Here is a 19,943-nt window from a genome sequence, read left to right as displayed (position 1 = left end):
GCCTAATGTTTTTTTAACATTATTTAGATATGATGAATCTTACACATCTGTCAGTTTGGCTTTGCTGTCCAAGGCCACCTTGTCAACCTATAGGAGTGAACTCTGAAAGTTTTCCTAAGTCGCAAGATGGCCTTGTCATCGGTAACCATTTGAAAGATAGGTATACATAACGCTTGCAGTGCCTGACATGATGTTTTAACTTTCACTATGTGCGGAATCTAGAAAAGCACGTCGAACAATAATAGTATATCCCTGATGGTTTTTACCCTCACTTAAAACCAGTCTAATGTATGTTATTGCAAAAAATGTCCAACTAAAGTGGTTTCACTGGCGGGATTGTAAAGAACCCATTCCCATCGATTCAATAGACTTAGCCGACATTGGAGATATTACCCCCTTTTTATTATTCCACTCATACTTCTCAAATTCTGTATCATATTGTAAAACAGTAGCATCAATCTTTAGATGTTCATTAGCCCGCTCAAAAATATTTATTCCTTTAAGTGTTACTGGATATTGACCATGCAAACAAATAAAATCAACTTTAAGGAATTTTAGGCCCCCATTAATTGCAAAACTGTCCAAATCTATCCTACTTGCATCATCTCTTAGTGGTTTGTGAGCTACAACGAGGAATGCGTATTTAAAGCACTGAAACCCTGTATCAAAACGCAAGCATTGCATGCCTCTAAACCCCTTTTTTAAAGTCATTTTTAGATTTACCCGTATTAACATCTAAATTCTCAATAAGTAAAACCAGCAATTCACTACTCGTCTTGCTAGAACTATCCAAGAATTATTTGGAACAGTACCATCCACCCAATCCATAAATATATCTCAAAATTATGCTGGTATGTGTGCGTGTGTGTGTCTGTGTGTGTTTGTGTGTGTGTGTGTGTGTATGTGTGTGTGTGTATGTGTGTGTGTTTGTCGAAAATGAATCAAAAATGAAATATGATATAACCAAACCATCTGCTACATGTATAAATGATGTCTTTTTTGCTAAAGGTATTGATGTTAAGGCACGAAAAGAAGTTGAAAAATGGAAATTTAAGTTCAATAAAAAACTAGGAAAAACAATGTCACTACAAACATTTTTCTAATAGAAAAAGTCACGACTGATATATTTACATTATACTCATTTTGTATTTTCAAAAATATAACAAGCGATTTTTTTAATAAGTATATTTAATGCGATATTAAAACATGGAAAAAAGCTAAAAAAAATATCACTAAAAAAATCTAAGTAACAAAAAAGTTACCTCCCTTTAAAATTTGCCCCCCCCCCCTACCACAAAGGGGTATGAAGCTCTGTAATGTTTATTACGACATTATGTCTATCCTTTTCTCGTTCAAAACCGGAAACCAATATTTTAATGGGGAGAGGGACACTGCAGTGCTCATAATGCTTGTTCTACTAATATTCGTGTCAAGGCTTGGGTTCAAACATAATCTATGGACCGAATACAAAATTTTAAGAATAGCTAGTAGGAAGGGGTGTTTTTTAAACTTATAATCATATTTGATGGACTAACACATGAAATTTAGTAAATGCTCTTTTTTAGATTTGTTATTGCTCTTTAGTGTCTCCTGAAAGTCGAGGTTTAAAATATTCCACGGGCTGAATTCAACAGCTCAAGAATAGCTAATAGGAAGGGGTGATTTTAAAGTATACATTCAGTTCGGTAACTAAAGAGGACTGTGAATGTCATTTGATAAACCGAAACTGTATAAGAAACAGTCCCCATCCACTAAACATACAACGATGTCGAACCTTTTGTATATTAGAGTCCTTGTTAATATTCCTTTTATCAAACATCCTCTTAGATTAAGCTCACTTCATCTAATGAAAATAATTTGGATGAACAGTTGTTTGAAGATTTGTCAAAACTCTGGCAACAAATAAAAAAACTTTACTATAATAATCAAGATGGTTCGAAAGACCTATTGAAAATAATTAGACTTTCTAATATATAATAATATCAATCCCCAGAAAATCAGCAGTTCAAAATTTTCTGGATTTGGTTCTAATGAAAATAATGAGACTTTCTAATATATATTAATATCATCCACGATAAATCAGCAGTTCAAAATTTTCTGGATTTGGCTCTAATGAAAATAATTACTTTCTAATATATAATAATATCAATCCCCGAAAAATCAGCAGTTCAAAATTTTCTGGATTTGGTTCTAATGAAAACAATTAGACTTTCTAAAGTATAATAACATCAATCTCCGGAAAATCACCAGTTCAAAATTTTCTGGATTTGGTTCTAATGAAAACAATTAGACTTTCTAGTGTATAATAACATCAATCTCCAGAAAATCAGCAGTTCAAAATTTTCTGGATTTGGTTCTAATGAAAACAATTAGACTTTCTAATATATAATAATATCAATCCACGGAAAATCAGCAGTTCAAAATTTTCTGGATTTGGTTCTAATGAAAATAATTAAACTTTTTAACATATAATAATATCAATCTCCGGAAAATCAGCAGTTCAAAATTTTCTGGATTTGGTTCTAATGAAAAAAATTAGACTTTCTAATATATAATAATATCAATCCACGGAAAATCAGCAGTTCAAAATTTTCTGGATTTGGTTCTAATGAAAACAATTAGACTTTCTAATGTATAATAACATCAATCTCCGGAAAATCAGCAGTTCAAAATTTTCTGGATTTGGTTCTAATGAAAACAATTAGACTTTCTAATATATAATAATATCAATCCACGGAAAATCAGCAGTTCAAAATTTTCTGGATTTGGTTCTAATGAAAATAATTAGACTTTTTAATATATAATAATATCAATCCCCGGAAAATCAGCAGTTCAAAATTTTCTGTATTTGGTTCTAATGAAAATAATTAGACTTTTTAACATATAATAATATCAATCTCCGGAAAATCAGCAGTTCAAAATTTTCTGGATTTGGTTCTAATGAATAAAATTAGACTTTCTAATATATAATAATATCAATCCACGGAAAATCAGCACTTCAAAATTTTCTGGATTTGGTTCTAATGAAAATAATTAGACTTTTTAACATATAATAATATCAATCTCCGGAAAATCAGCAGTTCAAAATTTTCTGGATTTGGTTCTAATGAAAAAAATTAGACTTTCTAATATATAATAATATCAATCCACGGAAAATCAGCAGTTCAAAATTTTCTGGATTTGGTTCTAATGAAAACAATTAGACTTTCTAAAGTATAATAACATCAATCTCCGGAAAATCAGCAGTTCAAAATTTTCCGGATTTGGTTCTAATGAAAACAATTAGACTTTCTAATATATAATAATATCAATCCACGGAAAATCAGCAGTTCAAAATTTTCTGGATTTGGTTCTAATGAAAATAATTAGACTTTTTAATATATAATAATATCAATCCCCGGAAAATCAGCAGTTCAAAATTTTCTGTATTTGGTTCTAATGAAAATAATTAGACTTTTTAACATATAATAATATCAATCTCCGGAAAATCAGCAGTTCAAAATTTTCTGGATTTGGTTCTAATGAAAAAAATTAGACTTTCTAATATATAATAATATCAATCCACGGAAAATCAGCAGTTCAAAATTTTCTGGATTTGGTTCTAATGAAAACAATTAGACTTTCTAATGTATAATAACATCAATCTCCGGAAAACCAGCAGTTCAAAATTTTCTGGATTTGGTTCTAATGAAAACAATTAGACTTTCTAATATATAATAATATCAATCCACGGAAAATCAGCAGTTCAAAATTTTCTGGATTTGGTTCAAATGAAAATAATTAGACTTTTTAATATATAATAATATCAATCCCCGGAAAATCAGCAGTTCAAAATTTTCTGTATTTGATTCTAATGAAAACAATTAGACTTTCTAATATATAATAATATCAATCCACGGAAAATCAGCAGTGCAAAATTTTCTGGATTTGGTTCTAATGAAAACAATTAGACTTTCTAATATATAATAACATCAATCTCCGGAAAATCATCAGTTCAAAATTTTCTAGATTTGGTTCTAATGAAAACAATTAGACTTTCTAATGTATAATAACATCAATCTCCGGAAAATCAGCAGTTCAAAATTTTCTCGATTTGGTTCTAATGAAAACAATTAGACCTTCTAATATATACTAATATCAATCCACGGAAAATCAGCAGTTCAAAATTTTCTGTATTTGGTTCTAATGAAAATAATTAGACTTTTTAATATATAATAATATCAATCTCCGGAAAATCAGCAGTTCAAAATTGTCTGGATTTGGTTCTATTGAAAATAATTAGACTTTTTAATATATAATAATATCAATCCACGGAAAATCAGCAGTTCCAAATTTTCTGGATTTGGTTCTAATGAAAACAATTAGACTTTCTAATATATAATAACATCAATCCCCGGAAAATGAGCAGTTCAAAATTTTCTGGATTTGGTTTTTTTATTATTCAAACTTCTAAACAAAAAAAAAAAATGTGTATAATGAATTTTTTTTAGTAAAGCACAAAGGATGCAATAGGTTCTAGATCTTTTGAGATTCGAAGAGGGTGAAGTAGGTAGGCTCATTTGGAGTAGGAGGTGAAGGAGGCAGATGAAGGTTCGAAGCGGTGGTAAACTCATGCTAGGCGTAATTTATTTTCGTTTTAAGTTTGAGTTGAATATATAATCTAATTTTTACTGGATTAATAATTTATTTATTCATATATATCCCGTTTTCTTCATTTTTGATGTATCATTCATTTTAATTTATTTTCGTTTTGGTTTTTGTTTATTCTTTATTATAATATCTGGTCGTTTTGAATTTTAATTATTAAATAACTTCGAAGACCACACTGCCTTTCCATGACGAAAGTAAAACAGTTCAAAATAGGGATGATACCTTTTTATTGACAGTGAAATATAAAATTATTTAACTGAATATTTCGAACACATATACAGTGTTCATCATCAGCAGTTAAAACTCAAAAACTGGTGATATGTGTGATATCAGCAGTTTTACTGCTGATGATGAACACTGTATATGTGTTCGAAATATCCAGTTAAATAATTTTATATTTCACTGTCAATAAAAAGGTATCATCCCTATTTTGAACTGTTTTACTTTCGTTAATTATTAAAAGACTTTATTTCACTGGTCTTAAGTTTGATATGGCTCTTTGCTTTTCTTTGAAAAGCTTCTATTTCAGGAAGTTTCTTTAATTAATTTCAATTTGTATTTGATAACCAAACTTTGTTATTGGTCAATATAATAAATATTTAATGAGTTTTCACGTCTTCAGCTCAAGAATTAAACTATTAGGCTCTTTTCGTTTATTTTTACATCCCCTTCAACGTTCCTTGGAAATTTCAATTAAATGTCATTTGCAATTCCTGAGATATTGCTGATACTTACTTTTGATAACCATAATGCGCATATTGCTTTTTAATCGAGTGAATAATCCACCTACACACTCTCTGAAAAGAATTGTTCCTGAGATATTTAAAAACACTAATTTAACAAGACAAATTTACGTAGTACCTTTTGATTTCGATCAACATCCTCTGAAGGTATCAACTAAATACCATTAGCCTATCCTGATGCATTGTACCTATGCCCTTTTGACAATCGGAATGTACATGGATTAAGTTCAATATCCCACTCAAAACTCTCCGAAGTTCAACTTAATGCCCTTCATTATTCCTGAAATATTGCAGACATTATTTGACAGAGATATTTTGACAACCAGGATGCATAGTGTGTATTTTGATTTTATTTCAGATCTCCCTTAGCATCCCGCGAAACTTTCCACTTAATACCCTCAGCCGTTCCTGAGATCAATATAGATTCATCTAGGTGCACCGTTTTGGACACACCCTAAAAATTTGAACTGAAAGCCCTCAGCCGTTCCTGAGATACTGCTGATGCACCCTTTCAATAATTAGCATGCACATTGTGTGCTTTAATTTCATTCAGTCTCTCCCTTAACATTTCCTGAAAGTATACACAAGCTGCTGTAGAAGCAGTTGCAAGCAGTCGCAGTCACAGTTGTAAGCTGTTACCACAGGGCACTGCTGAGACGTCATATTGAAAACCAGCATTCACAAAATGCCTTTTGATTTAGTTTCAAAGCAGCATAAACTTTCTCTGAAAGTTTCTACTTTATACCCTATCCCATTCCTAGGATATCCCTCTTGGATATCTTAAAAGATGGTTTATTTGACTACCTGGATGAACTAAAACTATTTGAATTTAGTACAATAGTAACAGAAGTAGTAGTAAAAGTGGTAGTAATATTGATAGCCCTGGAAGTTTCAGCTTAATACCCTAAGGCGACGTCTATGAGATACCCACCTGTACATAGTGTGTTTTAACTAAGCTCAACATCGCCTTCATATTTCAGTGAAAGTTTTACCAATACCCATGGCAGTAGCAATAGTAGTAGTCATAGTAACAGTATTAATAGTAGGAGTATTGGGAGTGGTATTGGTGGTAGTAGCAGTAATAATATCCACTTTGTTCCTTTTTGGTTTAGTTCCATGTTCGGTCCTCATTCTGCATACATAAAGCGTGTTTCAATTTAATTCAACACCCCCCTTAGCATTTCCTGAAATTTACCCTTTAAAATTTTTAAGCCTTCGTTGTAGCCTTAACAGTAGGGTTTGCAGTACTTGTATTCATATAGGCTAGTACATTTTGGCTATTTCAACATCTTACTCAACATTCCCTGAAAGTTCAACTTAATACTCAAAGCTATTCAAGGCATATAGCTCTTACGCCCTTTTGATAACCTGAATCAGCACAATTTGTTTCAATTTAGTTTCAGATACTTCTCAACATTCCCTGAAAGTTTCATCGCAATACCCGTTGCCTCAGATATAACACTAGCAGTATTAGTTGTAGAAGCATGCACATAGGGCCTTTCGGTTAGTTCTAAATTCTTCTTTCGAAAGTTTCAAACTTAACATCCTAGACAATACCTGGGATAGCGCTGATACGATCTTTTGACAACCTGCATCCATAGAGTGCGTTTTGATTTATTTCAACATTCTCTTAAACATTTCTTAGAAGTTCCATCTTCGTATCCTTAGCCTCAGCTGGAATCATAGTAGTAGTAATTGTGGTAACAGTATGCACAGAGTGCCTTTTGGTAAGCTCAACGTTGCTCTCAACGCGGCCTGAAAGTTTGAACTTAATGCTCTAAGCTGCTCCTGATAAATTGCTCATATATTTTTTCACGACCTGAATGCACATAGTGTGTTTTGATTTAGTCTGACACTCTCCCCCTAAATATTCCCTGAAAACCTCACCTTCATAACCTTAGCATTCGTAGTAGTAGGAGTCTTAATAGTTATAGTGGGTGCAGCAGCAGCAATAATTATGTTGGTAGTAAGAGTAGTAATATGCAAATTTATCCTTTTTGTCAGTTGAACATCCCCCTCATAATGCCCTGGAAGTTTCAACTTTATAAACTAAGTCGTTCCTAAGATATTGCTGATAGGCCCTTTGACATCCGGTATGTACATAGTGGGTGTTTTGATTTAGTTGAACTTTCCTTCAACATTTACTGCAATTTCCACCTCAATATCCTCAGCTTTAGTAGCAGTCACCCTAGAAATAGTAGTTGTAATAGCAATAGTAGTAGTAGTAGCGTACATATATTGCCGTTTGGTCAATTAATTATCCCCTCATTGTTCCCAGAAACTTCCATCTAAATATAAGTGACAACCCATAAGTACATAATGTTTTGATTTAGTTCAAGACTCTCCTCAGCAATCCCTGAAATCTTCTCCGGAATGGCCTTGGTCTTTTGGAAAAAAAAGTCATACTATACGTAAACAATGGGTGAATTGGATAACTTACGTGCCTTGCCCCAAGGCCTGTGGGGGAGTGAGCTGTCATCTCCAAATACAATTGTTGGATCTTTCAACTAAACTGAACAAGATGGCTACCTCACTTTTAGTCGATTGTCTTTGGAAAAACAAGAAGCGTGGGGACTGAGAGCCATTCCAATCACTTTTAACTCTTAAAAAAGATACTAGAGCTTTCAATTTCAAATCGAAAAAGCCCCTTCCAAAGTATCCACGTCAACTGCCTCTGAAAAATAATAATAATAAAAAAATAATATATTTTACCTATATCGCTCTTTACTTAGGCGGCGCTGATCTTCCCCTATGTTTTGTTTGGGCTGTTCCCACTTACCATTTAGCCATGATGTTCTACTAAAATATGAAAGACCTACTCTCAAAAATAGGACCAAAATTCTGAGGAATAAAAAATCTACAAAACGAGACTGAGTTAATAGCGCAGTCGAATATCATAGAATACAATAACTGTCACAGAAACCAGTTCATAGAGGTGAAAAGGTCTTATAAAATATTTTTGCGGCTGTTAATCTCATTGGTTGTCATGATGCGCTCAGTAATTATCAGGGGAGCCCCCGACAAAAAATGTCGCAGAAAAAAAAAAATGAAATGCATTTAGATTCGACCCCAAAGTGTGTATTTCTGAACTGATAATAAAACAAAGAAAAGTTGTATGCAACACCAGAAAAATTCGTTGAAATTCGTAAAAAATTCGTTAACATCTCAATCGTCGGGGAGAGAGGCACTGGCGCTAAGACTTCTCTCCTGCGTAAACGATGTTTTCTTCTAAACCATTCAGAAGACACAAGATTTTTTTATATTTTGTCTGATGCTTCAGAAACTATAGCATACGAAGATGAAGAAGACAAAATTTCATTGTTTTTAAGAAAAATTTGCATATTCAAACATATATTTTTATTTCTTTTAGTGTAAAACAATATCCCAAGAAGCAGTCCTTTATCATGATGGTTTATTAGACAGTATGAAAATCATGGAATAAATCAGAAAAATCGTAATATTTCAGCATCCTTATGAACCTGGTTCCATTGTTCTCCTTTTCTCAATTATAACATCAACTCGCGTCGCCAGTTTTCTTATAAATAATCGGTATGTCAAATATCATTTGTATTTTTGTCAGTCACGAGAATCATTCGAATTTACTGTTCTTGCCTGAGTTATGTCCCAATGTGCTACCTTCCTCAATAACATAACTCACGTCGATGTAATGAAATGGCCGGTATGTCACTTTTTATCCGACCCAGCCGGATTTCCCCCCTGCTATTTTATAGAAAACGGGGAAAATAAAAATAAATACCTTTCTCAGTTTTTAAAATTAAGCGTGCGTAGCTGTCTTGGCCTCAGGCGGCTTGGTGCTGCGGTGAGTCGTTGGTAGTAGCAGCAGTAATTTTTAGAAATATTTTTTTTTGTATCTTCATTTGAAGAGAAATAAAAAATCCGAAACCCTCAAAGGTTATAAAAATTAATAAAAAATTATTGAACTTTTGTTGTAATTGCAGAATTTGAACTATCTTAAGTATTTTTGGTTTCTCGGTAGGGGCGGAAAAAAGTTCTTGCATGAGCCAAGTCCCAATGTACCACTTTTCTCAATATCATCATTTCCATGTATAGCATCGCCATACATGGTATGAATGGCCTGTATAGCCTACCCCTTGGTATTTACCCAAGGGGTATACCTTTTACTTACAATTTCCATAAAAAAACAACAAAATCTTTATATTAAATAGATTTAATATTAAATTTAAATTAAATTTAATATTTTTATTTTTATTAAATAGGTTTATTATTAATATTAAATAGATTTTTTTAGTCATCGTTGAAAAAAAAATTAACATGCAAATCTTTAAAACAAATAGTGGAAAAGCCTTACCTTTTCTTACAATTCTAGAATTTGAACTTACTTTATACTTTTGGTCTTTTTGTAGGGGTGTAACCATGTTCATGGCTGAACCAGGTCCCACTAAAAAAAAAAAAAAAAAAAAAAAAAAAAAAACATAATTCGCACCGCTTTAATTGTTACATGGTACTTGCTACTTAACCGGTCTAAAATGAATGGTGATATTTCTTAGAATTTTCTGCCATATTTAAGGCCCATTCACAATGAAATATAACAAATACCGAGATTTAACTAGCACTAATTTGAACTAAACAAATTTTTTAGTTTCTAATTCACTGGCAAATCCTCATTGGTCTAAAAATTCTTTAATACACCAATTATGCCTTAATAACACATAAACTTAGTACAATGGCGTTGAATTTTTTTTAATAAAGATTTGACAACTTTCGATGGCATTTTCACACCAAACTTCTTTGAGCTCTTCTTGGTAACAAATCCGAATTTGAAACTTTTTGAAAAAAAGCAAAAATTCAGTCAAAAATCCCAATTTTAAATGTATTAGACGTTTTTATGTCTGAGATTGCATAAATGGGTGCTGAGGGTACAGTAATGTCTCATTCACGGTGAAATTTTACTAAAACGATTTCAGATACCACGAACAGGGAATTGAACGGTACATCTTTTTTCATTATTTGATACCTGCGTTAAAAAGAAAAATAATTTTCTTGGACTGAATATGACTAAAAACTCTTTAAGGAATTGAATGTCTCTTTTTCAGGATATCAAAAATCTTTTTCAGGATATCAAAAATCTTTTTTAAGTACCAGACACAGTAAAAAAAACTTGAGAGGTTGTCAAATCTTCATTTCAAAGTTTTACTAACCCTATACTAGTATCACCTGTTATCTAGTCATAATTGGTTTACTGGAGGAATTTACCAAGTCTGATCAACTTAGACGTACAGAAAACTACACATCAGATATATAAAATTTATTAAATCAATTCAAAAATAATTTTTTTTTTACATATTGAAAAACGAAAAATATTTGGCCTAGGAGCGTTCAGCACAAAGATTATTTGCGATGAGAGGGCCGTAGGCTATCTCCTTGTAATACCAGCGCAAGCAGTAGACGTATACAATAGATATTTTTAAAGCATTACCATTCAATTTGTTTTGATAACTATAATCAATTTTCGACAAAATATATATTGTAGGAAAACGTAAAAATTTGTGCATTGTTATTTAATCATAAACAGAGAATATGCATAACAGAATGCTTGTTGCAATCTATTTTAGGAATCCTAAGAATTAATCGAGATGCTGCCATCTCATCAGATCTCTGTCTCATCTAAGTTGCAAAGTCAAATTCAGAGACACCACGCAACGAGCGTACCAGTGATCTATGTCAGCTGCACAGGTCAATCCAACCTCTCTAGGAGGAGATTGATGTAGAAGCTATTGGGAAGACTGGCATCACCTTTTCGATGTCCTAGGTGCCTCTGGTGGCACTGGCAGATCTAAAACCTAACATAAGCTAATGTATTGCTAATTTACTAGCTCAGTTTCCCATCTTCTTGCAAATAATCTACGATTCGGAACACTAATAAATCTGTATACCCAAATTCTTGTACAAAACATATAACTGGCATTAATATACATATCTGAAATAAGTATACCTAAAATGATAACTTACAAAAAGAAATCTAAGTTGAAAAAATAAGTATAACACTTTTGAACCACACAGAAAATCATGAAGCAGTTTAGTCTACATCACTCTCCCCACTTTGAAATACTGACCAGGCAATTAGTAAGTACACTATTTTAAAGGGGGAGTAAAACTCCCCAAAAGAGTAATATTGTTACGAATTAATCGTATTTAAAACAAAGAAAAAAATACACAAGGAAGATCAACAACTGGTTAATGTTATTTTTAGGCAATTGAGAATTTCGTTTATTAATATCTAATAATTTTTAATTTTACCTTCGATATGAGTTACTACCCTACACTTTTAAAATAGGCAGCAATGTAAAAAGAGATCAAAGCAATAATTATCTGACCAACTAGCAATAATTGTTAAAGAATCAAAGAAATACAATACCCCCTGGAACCATCTTAGATTCATACCTGAAGACCACAATTTCTAGAAGTTTCATGGAAGTTTCAAGGGGGATCCACATTTCCACTACTGCTTTAACACTTTAACTGCTTTAACTGCTTTTAACACTTTCAACAGGGAGCTTTACCTAGTTACGCTGTTTGGTCTAAAATACATTATAGTCTTATTTTTTCAGATATATCACCCACATTTAATTCTTTTTAGATTTGGATTTTAGAACTTTAATCTACGATTTTTCTAAAAGAATTCCATCATAACCGTAGAAAATAAAGATAAAAATAAAATAAAGAAAATAAAAATAAAGAAAATAAAGAAAATAAAAAATAAAAATAAAAATAAAGAAAATAAAGAAAATAAAGATAAAGGATTTAGAAAATCCTTTAGAAAAATCCATCAAAAAGCTGAATAACTTCTTTTTCATTAAAACTTTAATCTACGATTTTTCTAATTTCATATCTACGGTTATGAACGTTTCAACTTTATCAATTCAAACAATTTGAACTTATTTTCAGTGTTCCAAATATTTAAAAGTTTTGAACCAAATATATATTTGGTCAGACTCTGAATTCAGCTTGACAGTTTTGACGATTTTGTTAGTGGGACCTTCAATATTCTATTATGGTTATCTTGCTAGATTATTAATAAGATATTAAAACAAAAAGGAATCTTTATATAATAACAGTAAATACAGCAATTAACTAGGTGAATGATAATGATACCACCATAGGCACATGATACCGATGCATGGATATAGCAAGAAAGTTTTGTTCTATGAATTTATGGACTACTAACCAGCTAAAGGAAAAGAATTAACCATATTATGCTACAATTTAGGAATTCCATCACACATGAGGATATTACTGGGAGGGGGGGGGGGAGTGAGCACTGAGTTTCCAAGGTGGTATTCCCCTCAACATTCCTGCTCACAATATCATTTTTAATAATCGGATAAGCTGCATAAACATTCATCTACATATAAACACAACCAAAATAATTCTTTCACATAATGCCGAACGAGGCTAACTCTTGGAAAAGGTTCGGAAGATAGTTGGGATCGGGATAGCCATGTCCATTACGATTATCTTTGGATGTTTTATGATGAATCTCGTTCCAAGTAATAACGTCATCTCGTCCAGTTGTCGTGGAACGTCCGACTGTAAACGTTAAGCGTCTTTCAAACGCAGTTTGAAGCAGCTTGAGTGCCTGAACAGAAAATGTAATCACAAATTAATATAAAGTAGAATCAACCAGAAAAAGCTAAGGTCCTAGAGTCCTTTCCATCAGAAAAAAAAAATGTATAGAAACACACACGTGCGAGGAGGGACTGCTATTTTTATCGATTTTACAGTGTTTCCTGAAAAAATAAAAAAACCTGTTTTGAGACTTTTCTTGAAACTTACCCCACCCCCAAAACTTGAAGGTCTTGATGTATTAATGAGCTAAGTTTTGATGATACATTAAGGCCTTAACGGCTTGCACTAAGGTCTAGAATGCCTGGCATTTGGGAAGCCTAAAAAAAGCTCTTCCAATGAGCAGCATGTTTTCTCTATCAGGAAAGTTTGCATGGAAGAGGACTTTGGCCCCATGACCTCAAACCCACAGTCTCAATGTTCTTTCCACTTCCTAAGATCATTCAATATTTTTCAATCCAACTGCCTAAATTTTTGCCCTGTTAAAATCCTCCCATCCCCTAACCCCACGTCTCCAGAATAAAATTTTCATGGACCCTCCTTTTTGGTTGATTATGTTTGGTTATACCGTTTGTCCTAGGTGATTGGATAGGTGAGTAAGGTGAAGGCTTGATTCAAGTACTTATCTGTCTTAATTGCTAAATTACGAAACATTTTTTTCTCTTTCTCGCTGAATAATCAACTTTTAAAACATTATATATTTGTACAGCTGATTTTATGAAAGAAAAGGTTACAAGAGGGCGAATTTTGGGGCAAGTTGACAGATTCGGGTTCAGTAAAGAGAGCATTTCCTTACAAATTTATAAACTTTTGCTATTAAGATTAGGCAAAATAACAGTTACCCTTACGGAATCTACTAAAAATGGCGATTCTCACTCAGTTTACAGTTTTTTGTTTTCCAAACGCTTTTTCAAACTTCTGGTTATTACGGACAATGGTTCGCTATTTGCAAGGTCGGAACCACAACTTTCAACCACGATAGGACCTTAGAATGGTCCAGTGGCCTTTTTTTTTTTTTTTTTTTTTTTTTTACAAAAAGTAAATAGCAATAAGACCAACTCAACACAAAAGTTATAGGCATGTTAACACTTATTTCATGACACACAAGAAAACACTATTAGAAACTAAAATAACCAAAATAAAAACAATAACTTTAAAAAAAACAGAAAATACAGCTTTAGGTGTAGCTATAAACGTGCCACCGACCAGGAGGGAGAACTCCAATGGAGATAACAAAATACAATCTAAGGCTAGAGTTTTTTTGCCTAATCTAATTTGTAAATAGTCTTTCATTTATTCGGTCATGGTTTTTGCTTGTTTGATTCAGAGTTTCTTCTGCTCTGTTTGAGTTTACTCCAAAATCTTTAGTTTTATTTTTTTTTTTTTAGCCCTTGGAAGGGCTTTCTGGAAATCTTTGCCGAAATAACTGATTGTATCTTTTCCACTTCTTGTCCATTCACTGGCTTGTATAATCCTCGTTTTCTCGGTTATTTTTTATTTTTTAATTATATTATTTTGCTATTTGTCATGCGTCAACAATAAAAAATGACACGGTAAAATTTTAGTTTAGCTGCTTTTCCTATCTTGGAAATCCAGGACCAAAAACCTACTCTGGGAAGGAAATGCCAAGCTTCTATGTTAAACCTCTTCTGATTTGTTAGTTCTGATTTGTTAGAAATTTAACTACTTGACAGGTCTACAACTACTGAAATTACGAGTAAACAACATTTTACCTTAATTTTCAGTTATAAGTTTCTTTTTCTCTGGTTTTAGTTCTGAAAATGCAATTCCTGTTATTTGAGTAGAATTTCAAGCCAGATCAATGTTTTTTTTTCTTATAAATTTAGGAAATGTATTTTCAGATTTTTGGAACCTCATAAATTGGGATTGAGCTAAGTTGTGAGCCTAAAAACAGTTTTGTTGTACTTCATTAAAGCAGAAAATTTATTTTGCAAGGTTTCACTTTTACAAAACAAAGATTTTTAAATGTCTTCAAAGATCAGGGTCCTCTAGAGGGAGAAGGAGTGGAGGCAGGTACTTCAAAATAACTTCCCGGGACACACTTTAGCCTGTAGACTTATCCTGAAAGTTTCATTTTCCTAACCTAACCCCTTTCAAAGTAGCAAAAAGTAGCGAACGTAGGATTTTACCTAAAATGATTTCCAAAGATGTATTTTGTCGCATTGAGAATCTCTTCCTCTAGCAAAAAGACCCTTGGGGTTTCCTTTAGAGGAATTCGCTCATTTCTCTAATGTATATTTATTGACTATCAGTTCTAATTACAGCGGATTATAATCTGATTTAGACAGTGATTTATTTTTGTAGTGCTGCTTATTACAACAATGATAAGGCACTAAATCACATAAAAAAGACAGATGAACATTTTAGAAAGCAGTTAAACTTAGAAAACAAAAACAAACCGTTTGTCCTTCTGGTGAATCAGGTAGATATGCAGTCCTTGGAAACCCAGTGGCATAATAGAGACGTCCTGGATGGGGATGTTCAGGTCCCTGAGTTCCAGCTTTGAAACTATGGAGAAAAATCTTTTAACAGAACGCATTGGACAAATTTTGCACAGAAATAGAAAGTAAGAAGTATAAGGAGAAAGGTAAAGAAAAAAATAATATGTAACCATAGAAGTGGCCCAAATTTTAGATGAAGAATCCTCCTCCATAAGGCCAATGATAGTTTTGCAATGAAAAGGCAAAGAAATTCTTGAATAGAGATTGCAGTGAAAACTCAAATCGTCTTGTACACTTTCCAGTGTTAGCCTTACAAACCTTAAAATTCTATCCGTCATTTTCCAACAAATCTAATATTTTTGGTAAATTCTTAATTTATACCCGGTCTTTAAAATTTCATCCAGCCTGAAATCAGATTCTTCAACCATACTGATCTCATCCGAAATTAATCTAAAAGTATTAATCAAAATATCAAAATAAAGAGGAAAGCTAAAACATAAATAAAAAAGAAATGACCATAAATAATAAGGGACTAAGTTGAGTATTAAAGAGTGATGGACACTGGATTTGCTATTATTTTTCTTTTATGTTTTCATTTTCAATTTTTAATTCAGTTATTTTTTGCAATATATGGGTTATAGTTTATTAATTTCTGGTTTATTTGTAATAGTTTTAATTAAATGGTTGAGGTTTTTCGTAAATAGTTGAGTTAATAGGTAAGTAATTACGTGGACTTTCGTGTGACCGCAAACCTTCATATGTTGCCTCCTTCATACGTTTGGCCTACGTTTGCCTACCATACGTTTGCCTACGCAAACCTACGCAAACCATACGTTTGCCTACGTAAACCTTACGCAAACCATACGTTTGCCTACGCAAACCTTCATACGTTTTGTTTAGTTTATTCATTTGTGAATGTGAAAATAAAAACGTAAACTTAACTAAGAATAACACCCCCATTATCCCCGTCCCATCGTTACACCACCTTAATGAAAACAAGACTCATTTTAACGTTATTATTCTGCTTTTCCATGCTCAAATAATAATACAGTTCAAATGTTTACAAGTCAGGTGGAAAATAAAACACTTTTGTTTTAATGTTTTAGCAAAGCGATTAACAGCTACTATAACTACTACTACTAACAACTTACTGCAGCATCAAGCTGTTGGGGGCCAGCACACCTTCTCACAACCCTCCTGCACCCTAATCTATTCACAGGTTCATTCTTTAACCTCAATCTGGCGGTCTGTTATCCTTCATCCTTAAAATTTAGGCAAGGCATCTTAGCCTTTGTTTTGTTACAACTTTAGGAGAAAGACCAAACAAAATTTCTGACACAGCCAAAATTGTCAAAATGACCACAAAATTGGCAAAAAAAAGCCAAAATGACCTTATTGATATATGGAGAGTCAAACGAGTACTCAAAACTGTCTGGAAATACAATCATAAATACAATAGATAGATAATTTATAACTGACTGCACTGGAAACCCGGTAATTCACATCTACAACAACAAAAACTGTAAAATGACACTAAAAAAGAGAAATAAACACAACAAAACACAGAAAAGAGAAAAAGGACTACGATCTAAATAGTATCAATTTAAAAATCAACTATAAACATCGATTAAATCGGACTGTACTATTGAAAAATTGAATGACCAAAGACCGAGTAAGTTAACAGACACTTTGCGAACACAAATCAAAAGGAAAGAAGATTAACAGCTCATTTAAACAATGTACCAAAAGCAAGGAAGAATAATTAGCACATTCAAAGAGGGGGCGATAACAATTTTCAACACCACCAAACGAGAAGAGTGGAGTGTCACTTTTCCCAATTCGGTGCAGGAAATAATTTAGGAGGCTGTGATCAGTTATAAATTGGCTTAAGTAAGGAGACAGGTTGAATTTTTTACAAGTACCATCATCAAACAGTTCGTGGTAACGAACTGTAGCAAGGAGCGACCCAGCTCAATAGTAACCAAAACTCTAAAACTCTAATCACCAAAAATAGCCATTGATATCAATAGCTACATCAAAAGAATCGCATTTTAATGCTGATTTTAAATATATAAGTTTAATCAAGTTTAGTCCCACCCATCAAAAGTTACGAGCCTGAGAAAATTTGCCTTATTTTAGAAAATAGAGGGAAACAAACCCTTAAAGGCATAAAATCTTGACGAAAATCACACCATCAGATTCAGCGTATCAGAGAACCCTATTGTAGAAGTTTCAAGCTCCTCTATTCAAAAATGTGGAATTTTGTATTTTTTGCCAGAAGGCAGATCACGGATGCGTGTTTTTTTTTGTTTTTTTTTTCAGGGGTGATCGTATCAACCCAGTGGTCCTAGAATCTTGCGAGAGTGCTCATTCTAACGGAAATGAAAAGTTCTAGTGCCCTTTTTAAGCGACCAAAAAATTGGAGGGCACCTAGGCCCCCTCCCGCGCTAATTATTTTCCCAAAGTCACTAAATCAAAATTCGGAGATAGCCATTTTTTTCAGCGTAGTCAAAAAACCTTATAACTATGTATTTGGGGACGACTTACTCCCCCACAGCCCCCATGGGAGGGGCCACAAGTTACAAACTTTGACCAGTGCTTACACATAGTAAAGGTTATTTGGAAGTGTACAGGCGTTTTCCGGGGAATTTTTAGGTTGTGGGGGGGGGGTTGATAAGAGGGGGATATGTTGGGGGAACTTTTCTTGGAGGAATTTTTCATGGCGGAAGAAAATTTTCATGAAGGGAGCGCAAGATTTTCTAGCATTATTTAAGAAAAAAACAATGAAAAAATAAATATGAAAAAGTTTTTTCAACTGAAGGTAAGGAGAAGCATTAAAACTTAAAACGAACAGAAATTATTACGCATATGATGGGCTCACCTCCTCCTAATACCTCGCTCTTTACTCTAAAGTATTCTTAGTAATTTCAACTATTTATTCTACGGCTTTTGTGATTCAGGGGTCATTCTTAAGAAATTGGGACAAAATTTAAGCTTTAGTGTAAAGAGCGAGGTACTGACGAGGGGGTGAATAAAAACATGAGAATACAGAAGTTCGTTACGTAAGCTAATTTGTAAGTTACGTATATCGTTTACTAATAAAATCATTCGTAAAAAAATTAGAAGTTCTAGTTGCCTTTTTAAGTAACCAAAAAATCGGAGGGCAACTAGGCCTCCTCCCCCGCTCCTTTTTTCTCTTCGATCAAAAAAGAAAGCCATGTAGCCGAAAAAATAAATATGCAAATTTCGTTCTAATTATTCATCTGCGGAGAGCCAAAATCAAAACGTGCATTGATTCAAAAGCGTTCAGAAATTAAATAAAAAAAAAACAAGTTTTTTTAACGGAAAGTAAGGAGCGACATTAAAACTTAAAACGAACAGAATTTACTTCGTATATGAAAGGGGCTGTTTCCTCATCAACACCCCGCTCTTTACGCTAAAGTCTTTTACTGTTTTAAAAAGTAGAGTTAATAGAGTTTATTTAATCCATAAAAAGTAGCATCTGTTTTCACTGTTAGTTTTCAAAGTTTGATTTTTAGGTTAGTTTTCAAGGACTTTCAAATGTATTTTTAATTAAATTAATTTCTTAGACCACAGTGCCTTTCCCTTTACAAATAAAATGACACAAAAATATAGAAAAAAGGGGTACAATATTTCAAGTAACGATAGTAACATGACAAAACGTTTTTCATTTTGTTACGTTTTCACTGTTAGTTTTCAAAGCTTAACTTTTAGGCTAGTTTTCAAGGACTTTCAAATGAATTTTTACTTTTCTTTTTTTTGTCTTAATTCTGCACAGTGGTAGGTTGAGTCGACGCCTTAACCGAAATATTTCTGGAGTATTCTTCTTTTTTTTACTGGTTATGGTTATCCTTTCTTTTTTCTTCGTTAGGTTTTTCGCTTTGTCATGTTTACACCGTTAGTTTTCAAGGACTTTCAAATGTATTTTTACTTTTTTTCTTTAACTTTGCATAGTGGTAGGTTGAGCCAAGGTCTTGATCGAAATATTTCCAGAGTATTCTTCTTTTTTTTTCACTGGTTATGGTTATCCCTCCTTTTTTCTTCTTCATGATATTTTTTGTTTTGTCATGCTTAGCCAGTGTGTTCTAAGAAATCATTCACGAAAAGACAAAACGGTAAAAAAAGTCAATCAGCATTTTTGGAATAGTTTATTTAGTTTCCAGAAACGAACAAATTACATTCTAAAACCTTGAGAAGTTTCAAGCAGGTGGAATAATTACAGCAGTTAAGGTAATTTTGTTAATTTCGTCCTTTTAACCTCTTCATTTTAATCCCTGCTTGCATTACTTTTCATTTTTTTTTTCATTGTAAAACCTACTCCAAGTTTCAAATTTGTCCTTTAATTCAATTTACCAAATTAAAAAATAATGATTTTAAAATTCATAATTAGACAGTCCTTTCGTACATAAGCCTTTCATTTCTTCTTAGCAGCTCATCTTCACATGTAACATCCGAACTTCCT

General features: G+C 32.7%; 1 protein-coding gene and 1 long non-coding RNA gene across 10 annotated transcripts in view; one reads left to right on the top strand and one right to left on the bottom strand.

Annotated features, from left to right (window-relative positions):
- LOC136027937 (uncharacterized) overlaps positions 1-19,943 on the top strand; it is a 41,954-nt gene that overhangs the window by 20,686 nt on the left and 1,325 nt on the right. The window lies entirely within an intron of this gene.
- The window catches only part of LOC136027933 (E3 ubiquitin-protein ligase DTX4-like), a 161,156-nt gene continuing 151,878 nt past the window's right edge, over positions 10,666-19,943 (bottom strand). For all 6 annotated transcript variants that reach the window (XM_065705392.1, XM_065705390.1, XM_065705391.1 and 3 more), the window contains exons 9-10: positions 15,419-15,527; positions 10,666-13,011 (exon numbers count right to left, since the gene is read on the bottom strand). In XM_065705392.1, coding sequence (XP_065561464.1) covers positions 12,808-13,011; positions 15,419-15,527 — 313 coding nt within the window. In that variant the 3' untranslated portion in view covers positions 10,666-12,807. The remainder of the gene's footprint in view (positions 13,012-15,418; positions 15,528-19,943) is intronic.

This window comes from Artemia franciscana, chromosome 6 (genome assembly GCF_032884065.1).
Source record: "Artemia franciscana chromosome 6, ASM3288406v1, whole genome shotgun sequence".
In the NCBI taxonomy this organism is placed as follows: domain Eukaryota; kingdom Metazoa; phylum Arthropoda; class Branchiopoda; order Anostraca; family Artemiidae; genus Artemia; species Artemia franciscana.
This window is presented reverse-complemented; position numbering and strand designations above follow the sequence as displayed.